Source organism: Lucilia cuprina, chromosome 5 (assembly GCF_022045245.1).
Source record: "Lucilia cuprina isolate Lc7/37 chromosome 5, ASM2204524v1, whole genome shotgun sequence".
NCBI lineage: Eukaryota > Metazoa > Arthropoda > Insecta > Diptera > Calliphoridae > Lucilia > Lucilia cuprina.
The window spans coordinates 52,674,250-52,683,678 of NC_060953.1; the positions used below are offsets into that span (position 1 = coordinate 52,674,250).

The 9,429-nt window shown below is 28.2% G+C and overlaps 1 protein-coding gene across 1 annotated transcript; it reads left to right on the forward strand.

The window, feature by feature from the left end:
• Window positions 1–2,371: 2,371 nt before the first annotated feature.
• Window positions 2,372–9,154, forward strand: LOC111687169 (odorant receptor 67d-like). The gene is made up of 4 exons (XM_023449588.2): window positions 2,372–2,614; window positions 2,682–3,202; window positions 8,689–8,878; window positions 8,945–9,154. Exons 1-4 carry the CDS (start codon window positions 2,372–2,374, stop codon window positions 9,152–9,154), a joined length of 1,164 nt encoding a protein of 387 aa, XP_023305356.2.
• Window positions 9,155–9,429: the final 275 nt, after the last annotated feature.

The following is a 9,429-nucleotide window of genomic DNA, read 5'->3' on the forward strand; positions in this document are numbered from 1 at the left end:
TAGACGAATAAAGTCAACTCTATTCTAAAAGCCAACTATGCTATAGTCGAAGAATGTTAAGTATGCTGTAGTTGAATAAAATCGATTTTAATCGCCTAAGCGAATAACATCGACTCTATTCTAGTCGAATAAAGTGAGCTCTGCTCTAGTGTATAAGCTAATCGAATAAAGTATACTTTTTTCTAAATAAAGTCTATTTTATTTCAGTCGAATAAAAACGACTATAATCTAGTTAGTTAAATTTTTTTTGGTCTCACTCTTATCCTTTGTAACATTGAAAACAGGACGACTATATTCTAGTGGAATTATGTGGAGTCTATTCTAGTCGAAAAAAGGCATTGATCTACTACAATCTAGTCGGGTTTGAACCTTGCTTATCGAGACAATTTTCTGATTAGATCCCCTTAGCTGTTACTGAAATAATTTTGAGTCATATTATTAACATTAAGTGGAAAAAGAAAATCGTACATAACGATTTGCCAACTATTTAATAGATAATTACTTAACGATATATTTGCAAATACTTAAGGTAGATAGTGCATAATATTGTTAAAGATAAACAGTAATAGTATTTGCAAAAAAACACTGCTGCAAACACACACACACAAACATTTGTAGTAGAAAATTAATTATTTATAATGTTATGTGTTTTACAACCAGTCGATTTAATTAGATTCATATTAAACAAGTATTAATGTCTAGTAGGGCATGACTGATCATATGATACTCTATACCAGTGAATATATTCAAAATGTGGTCTATTATACCCTTCACTTTCGTAAGAAGGATACTTATATATATCCTTCCTACGAAGGTGAAGGGTATATAGATATATAAATATAATTTTCCGACCCTATAGAGTATATATTCTGGATCCTTATAGATGGCGGAGTCGATTAAGCCACGTCCTTTTGTATGTATGTTTGTTGAAATCTGTTTTTAAAGGACCTTAGCTATCGGCGAGATCCGAATCTTCAAAAATAATGCTTTCAGTAAGATTGCTATTTAAAACAAAATTCGATCCATAAATATCTGAGATATATGCAAAAATCCGAGACAACCTCTGAAAATTTCGTCAAAAATTGAGATTTTTTATTCATTCTCAGACAGAAAATGCAAAAATAAAAACAAAATACATAATCATACGGTAAATTTTTTTATTGTACTCTTGTTTATAAAAACAAGGCAGAGTGAGAGCAGCAGAGCAAGAGTAGCAGAGCGAGAGCAGCACTAGTGTGTTGTTATTGTTTAGAAACATGAAATTAATTATGTGGAGCCTGATTTAAGTTAGAAGCCATAAAAATGAACTTATTGGTACTTTTTTGTTTTTCAAAAGGTACTTTTTGAGTTTTCTATAATAATGAATTTAGAAACATGAAATTAAGAATATAGAGCTAAGATTAGACGAGATCACATCAAAGGGGATGTTTTGGTACTTTTTAGTTTTTTGAAAGGTACTTTTTGAATTTTCTATAATATTGAACCTAAAAACATGAAATTAAGAATGTATAGCTCTTATTAGACGAGAACACATAAAAGGGGATTTTTTGGCACTTTTGCTTTCTACAAAAGGTACTTTTTGAATTTTCTATAAAATTGAACCTAGAAATATGAAATTAAGTATACAGAATCTGAATTAGATGAGAACCTATAAAAGGTGAATTTTTGGTACTTTTTCGTTATACATATGTATATATGTAGATTCTGGATAAGGTGAGAACACATAAAAAGGGATTTTTTGGTACTTTTGCGTTCTACAAAAGGTACTTTTTGAATTTTCTATAAAATTGAACCTAGAAACATGAAATTTAGTATGTAGAGCCCGTATTAGATGAGAACCTATAAAAGGTAAATTTTTTAACACACAACGGCGAGGGTATATACGATTCGTAGGGTAGTGAACAGATTTTTTGCTTTATAAATTATTGTAATTATAATTTAATAAGCGTTACCTGTTGTTAACTAGAAGATGATAATATAGTCGAACATACTCGACTATAGAATATCCTTAAATTGTACAAATTGTACAAATTGTGCATTTTTATGAATACAGACAAATACATCGGATATTATGCTTGAGTAATTCATTGTTAATTATCACATTAAATATTGGAAAGCTAAGATCTGTAAGATCCAAATAAAATCGTAAATATCTACACTATCTAGTGTACTGTTTAATGATTCTAAAATACCCATTTAGCTACAAAAGGAATTCTGTTGAATATAATTATTTGTTATACACAATAGACTGTTTAAAGAGTAATTAATGTTGCACTAATTGACGCAATTGAACTAATAACAGTTTACACAAGTTTTTAATAAGAAATTTTCGTTTGCTCAATAAACAACTACTTACTACTTAACTATTATAATGTCCAGGAAATATTCTCAAAAATTTAAAAATTTATTTAATTTTAGTCGAATATTTGCTCGTCTATGCGGTTGTGACGTAATAAAGGTAAATTATAAAATGGATTGGAAAACGTTGGCAGTTTTCATACTCATGAACATGGCACTCGGAAGTCTCTTCTATAGCAATTATGTCGAAGTAATTGTCAAGGGAGATGTGTATAATCTTTTGAAAACTACCTCGGTGGTAGGAACTGGAGTACAGGTATATTTTTATATATATTTATATAAAAACTTCTATTACATACTTTTTCATATCAATCCATATCTAGGGTTATGCAAAATTTATAAATGCTATTAAACAAAAAAATAACTTTCGTTTTGTATACAATGAAATCTTGAGCATGTACGAAACATGCGAATTGAAATCTCATGCTTATACAAAATGGTTAGCTTATAATTTGGCCTTGGTTAAAAAACTTCTATTAATTACATTCCTTATTGTCCTAATGGCTAGTGTGGGTGTAACTATTGTTCCCCTTTATATGTTAATATTCATGAATAAACGTGTCGATGTTATGCCATTCGCTTGGCCATTCATTGATGGCTCTACAGATTTGGGTTTTTATGTCACACTTGTTGGTCACATAAGTTGTGTAATATTTGGTGGTTATGGTAATTTTGCTAACGATTCATGGCTGTTCATATTCGCTTCACATGTTACACTAATGAAGAATATTTTAAAATGTAAATTTGATGATTTGGATGAAACTTTAAATGAATTTCCAAGAGATCCTACTAAATCAAGAGAACCATTATGTGATATTTTCAAATGGCATCAGAAATATTTAATGTAAGTATATAATATAATTTTTATGCCCTTCACCTTTGCGAGTTTGTTTTCACTATATAATTTTCCGATTTAATAAATTATAAACAAATTCTGAATCCCTTTAAAAAGAGGCATCGATTATGTCTGTCTGTTTTTCTGTCTGTTTTTCTGTCTGTCTGTCTGTCTGTCTGTCTGTCTGTCTGCCTGTTAAAATCAATATTGTGAGAACCTCATTTATCCTAAGAATGCAAGTATTCAACAATTCTGTCTGCAAAATCCGCCCAAACGAAGATATGAGCAAAAATAAAAGAAAACTTCTAAAAAATTTTATCGAAAAAGACAATTTGTTGCTTGTCGGGATAATATAGGCTTTTTCTTTTTTATATGATATACGCTTTTTTCTTCGATCAATTTCTAATAGACTCAACTCGTTATCTCGTTTACAAATAGTTCTACGGTCTACTGCTACTGACTACTATCTCCACTCGATACACTATTAGAATCTCTTTACACATAGTTATGATACTATAAAACTCGTTGTAGCTTTAAAATCCTAGTGTTCTCAAAAGTCGAAGCAATTTAAAACTCTCTAAAGTTAAAACAATTGAGAGCTCTCTGTAGACTAGACACTTGTCTGTGGACGATGCAATGCGAGCGAAACGTTTTAGAGCTCTCTGTAATTGAAACACCATAAAACTGTCAATAGTAGAGACTGCTTTCTGTAGTCGACACACTATTGGGTTATCTATAGCCGGAACACCATAGAAAGGACCAGATATGTACAACTCTTAATATGTAGTAGTGATACTAAAGAACTGTTAAAGATTCTTTAAAATTATAACACTTTAGAGCAGTGTTGCCAACTCAAAATATCGATTTCTCAAGAAAAAGTGATCACTAAGTTATAAGCAATTTTATTTTTCTTAAGTTTTTGACCAAAAGATCAATTTTTTAAGGAAAATATAAATGATCACGAAATGAGGTCCTTTTTCAATTTCGATATATGAAAGAAATTATAAGTGATCATAAAATGAGGTCCTTTTTAAATTTAAATGTCTTTTAACGAAGTTATAAGCAATTTTAGTTTTCTGAAGTTTTTGGCCAAAAAATAAATTTTTTAAAAAATATATAAGTAATCACAAAATGTGGTCCTTTTTCAATTTAAACGTGTTTTAACGAAGTTATAAGCGATTTTAGTTTTCTTAAGTTTTTGACCAAAAAATCTATATATGAAGAAAAATAAAAGTGATTACAAAATGACGTCCTTTTTCAATTTAAACGTGTTTTAACGAAGTTATAAGCGATTTTAGTTTTCTTAAGTATTTGAGCAAAAAATCCAATTTTTTAAGGAAAATATAAGTGATCACAAAATGAGGTCCTTTTTCATTTTAAATGCGTTTTAACGAAGTTATAAGCAATTTCAGTTTTATTGTGTTTTTGACCAAAAAAGCTATTTATGAAGGAAAAGAAAAGTAATCACAAAATGAGGTCCTTTTTCATTTTAAACGTGTTTTAACGAAGTTATAAGCGATTTTAGTTTTCTTAAGTTTTTGACCAAAAAATCGATATATGAAGGAAAATAAAAGTGATCACAAAATGAGGTCTTTTTTCAATTTAAAAGTGTTTTAACGAAGTTATAAGCGATTTAAGTTTTCTTAGGTATTTGACCACAAAATCGATTTATGAAGGAAAATATGATTGATCACAATATGAGGCCCTTTTTCAATTTAAATGTGTTTTAACGAAGTTATAAGCTATTTTAGTTTTCTTAGGTATTTGACCACAAAGTCGACTAATGAAGGAAAATAAAATGAGGTCATTTTTCAATTTAAACGTGTTTTAACGAAGTTATAAGCGATTTTAGTTTTCTTAAGTTTTTGGCCAAAAAATTAAATTTTGAAGGAAAATATAAGTGATCACCAAATGAGGTCCTTTTTCTATTAAAACGTGTTTTAACGAAGATATAAGCAATTTCAGTTTTATTGTGTTTTTGACCAAAAAATCAAATTTTGAAGAAAAATATTAGTGATCACAAAATGAGGTCCTTTTTCAATTTAAACGTGTTTTAACGAAGTTATAAGCGATTTTAGTTTTCTTAAGTTTTTGGCCAAAAAATCAAATTTTGAAGGAAAATATAAGTGATCACAAAATGAGGTCCTTTTTCTATTTAAACGTGTTTTAACGAAGATATAAGCAATTTCAGTTTTATTGTGTTTTTGACCAAAAAATCAAATTTTGAAGGAAAATATTAGTGATCACAAAATGAGGTCCTTTTTCAATTTAAACGTGTTTTAACGAAGTTATAAGCGATTTTAGTTTTCTTAGGTATTTGACCACAAAATCGACTTATGAAGGAAAATAAAAGTGATCACAAGATGAGGTCCTTTTTCAATTTAAACGTGTTTTAACGAAGTTATAAGCGATTTTAGTTTTCTTAAGTTTTTGGCCAAAAAATCAAATTTTGAAGGAAAATATAAGGGATCACAAAATGAGGTCTTTTTTAAATTTAAACGTGTTTTAACGAAGTTATAAGCGATTTAAATTTTCTTAAGTTATTGACCAAAAAATCAAATTTTTTTAAGGAAAATATAAGTGATCACAAAATGAGGTCCTTTTTTGATTTGAACGTGTTTTAACGAAGTTATAAGCAATTTCAGTTCTCTTTGGTTTTTTGACCACAAAATCAAATTTTGAAGGAAAATATAAGTGAGCACGAAATGTGGTCCTTTTTCAATTTAAACGTGTTTTAACGAAGTTATAAGCGATTTAAGTTTTCTTAACTTTTTGACCAAAAAATCAAATTTTTTTTAAGGATGATATAAGTGATCACAAAATGAGGTCCTTTTCTGATTCGAACGTGTTTTAACGAAGTTATAAGCAATTTCAGTTCTCTTTGGTTTTTTGATCACAAAATAAAATTTTGAAGGAAAATATAAGTGAGCACGAAATGTGGCCCTTTTTCAATTTAAACTTGTTTTAACGAAGTTATAAGCGATTTTAGTTTTCTTAAGTTTTTGACCAAAAAATCAAAATTTGAAGGAAAATATAAGTGATCACAAAATGAGGTCCTATTTCATTTTAAACGTGTTTTAACGAAGTTATAAGCAATTTCAGTTTTATTGTGTTTTTGACCAAAAAATCAAATTTTGAAGGAAAATATAAGTGATCACAAAATGAGGTCCTTTTTCAATTTAAACGTGTTTTAACGAAGTTATAAGCGATTTAAGTTTTCTTATATTTTTGACCACAAAATCGATTTATGAAGGAAAATATGAGTGATCACAATATGAGGTCCTTTTTCAATTTAAACGTGTTTTAACGAAGTTATAAGCGATTTTAGTTTTCTTAAGTTTTTGGCCAAAAAATCAAATTTTGAAGGAAAATATAGGGGATCACAAAATGAGGTCTTTTTTCAATTTAAACGTGTTTTAACGAAGTTATAAGCGATTTAAATTTTCTTAAGTTTTTGACCAAAAAATCTAATTTTTTTAAGGAAAATATAAGTGATCACAAAATGAGGTCCTTTTTTGATTTGAACGTGTTTTAACGAAGTTATAAGCAGTCCTTTTTCAATTTAAACGTGTTTTAACGAAGTTATAAGCGATTTAAATTTTCTTAAGTTTTTGACCAAAAAATCTAATTTTTTTAAGGAAAATATAAGTGATCACAAAATGAGGTCCTTTTTCAATTTAAACGTGTTTTAACGAAGTTATAAGCGATTTTAGTTTTCTTAAGTTTTTGGCCAAAAAATCCAATTTTTAAGGAAAATATAAGTGATCACAATATGAGATCCTTTTTCTATTTTAACGTGTTTTAACGAAAATATAAGCAATTTCAGTTTTATTGTGTTTTTGACCAAAAAATCAAATTTTGAAGAAAAATATTAGTGATCACAAAATGAGGTCCTTTTTCAATTTAAACGTGTTTTAACGAAGTTATAAGCGATTTTAGTTTTCTGAGGTATTTGACCACAAAATCGACTTATGAAGGAAAATAAAAGTGATCACAAAATGAGGTCCTTTTTAACGAAGTTATAAGCGATTTTAGTTTTCTTAAGTTTTTGGCCAAAAAATCAAATTTTGAAGGAAAATATAAGTGATCACAAAATGAGGTCCTTTTTCTATTTAAACGTGTTTTAACGAAGATATAAGCAATTTCAGTTTTATTGTGTTTTTGACCAAAAAATCAAATTTTGAAGGAAAATATTAGTGATCACAAAATGAGGTCCTTTTTCAATTTAAACGTGTTTTAACGAAGTTATAAGCGATTTTAGTTTTCTTAGGTATTTGACCACAAAATCGACTTATGAAGGAAAATAAAAGTGATCACAAAATGAGGTCCTTTTTCAATTTAAACGTGTTTTAACGAAGGTATAAGCGATTTTAGTTTTCTTAAGTTTTTGGCCAAAAAATCAAATTTTGAAGGAAAATATAAGGGATCACAAAATGAGGTCCTTTTTCAATTTAAACGTATTTTAACGAAGTTATAAGCAATTTCAGTTTTATTATGTTTTTGACCAAAAATCAAATTTTGAAGGAAAATATAAGTGATCACAAAATGAGGTCCTTTTTCAATTTAGACGTGTTTTAACGAAGTTATAAGCGATTTTAGTTTTCTTAAGTTTTTGACCAAAAAATCGATATACGAAGGAAAATAAAAGTGATCACAAAATGAGGTCCTTTTTCAATTTAAACGTGTTTTAACGAAGTTATAAGCGATTTAAGTTTTCTTAAGTATTTGAGCAAAAAATCCAATTTTTTAGGAAAATATAAGTGATCACAAAATGAGGTCCTTTTTCAATTTAAACGTATTTTAACGAAGTTATAAGCAATTTCAGTTTTATTATGTTTTTGACCAAAAATCAAATTTTGAAGGAAAATATAAGTGATCACAAAATGAGGTCCTTTTTCAATTTAAACGTGTTTTGACGAAGTTATAAGCGATTTTAATTTTCTTAAGTTTTTGGCCAAAAAATCCAATTTTTAAGGAAAATATAAGTGATCACAAAATGAGCTCCATTTTCTATTTAAACGTGTTTTAACGAAGATATAAGCAATTTCAGTTTTATTGTGTTTTTGACCAAAAAATCAAATTTTGAAGGAAAATATAAGTGATCACAATATGAGGTCCTTTTTCAATTTAAACGTATTTTAACGAAGTTATAAGTTTTATTAGGTATTTGACCACAAAATCGACTTATGAAGGAAAATAAAAGTGATCACAAAATGAGGACCTTTTTCAATTTAAACGTGTTTTAACGAAGTTATAAGCGATTTTAGTTTTCTTAAGTATTTGACCAAAAAATCAAATTTTGAAGGAAAATATAAGTGATCACAAAATGAGGTCCTTTTTCAATTTAAACGTGTTTTGTATCGTAGTATGTTTAATTTGGTTTGTTTTAAAAAAATCTATTTGAAAAATGTTTATGACATACAACGCTACAACGATACGACATAGATTGTGAATCCTACAATTAATTCGTACAATTATTCTATATTCTATATAAGTTTCTGCAACACAGTTAAGGAAACATTTTTCTGGGTCATCTTTGTACAAATTGGCTTTGAATTTTTGGGTATTATTTGTACAATTGTTTGCATGTTTCTCGATATATGGCCACCGGCACCAGCCTATTTAATCTATTTATATTCTCTTCTGATTTCTTATTGTTCTCTGGGCAATTTAGTTGAATTATCGGTAAGCGTTTATAATGTTTAAATGTTTGATAATTCTTAAGAGTAATAATTTGTTTATTATTTTCAGAACGATGATGTCATTGAAATGATCTATAATTCTTGTTGGTATAATTTAACTGTTTCAGAACAAAAAATGATTTTAATCATGTTACGTGAGTCTCAAAAATCTGAAGGTATTTCGATTGGCGGTGTGGCTCCCTTGTCGATGAATACAGCTTTACAAATTACAAAAACCGTTTATACTATGACAATGATGCTAAAAGAGTCATTGAATTAAATGTTTATTTAAAACAATTTTTATATATTAAGTATTGAATGTTTAGAAATTAGTGCACATTTTTCGATTAGAATAGAGTCGAAAGTATTCGACAAGAATAGAGTCGAAAGTATTCGACAAGAATAGAGTCGAAAGTATTCGACTAGAATAGAGTCGAATGTATTCGACTAGAATAGAGTTGAATGTATTCGACTAGAATAGAGTCGAATGTATTCGACTAGAATAGAGTTGAATGTATTCGACTAGAATAGAGTCGAATGTATTCGACTAGAATA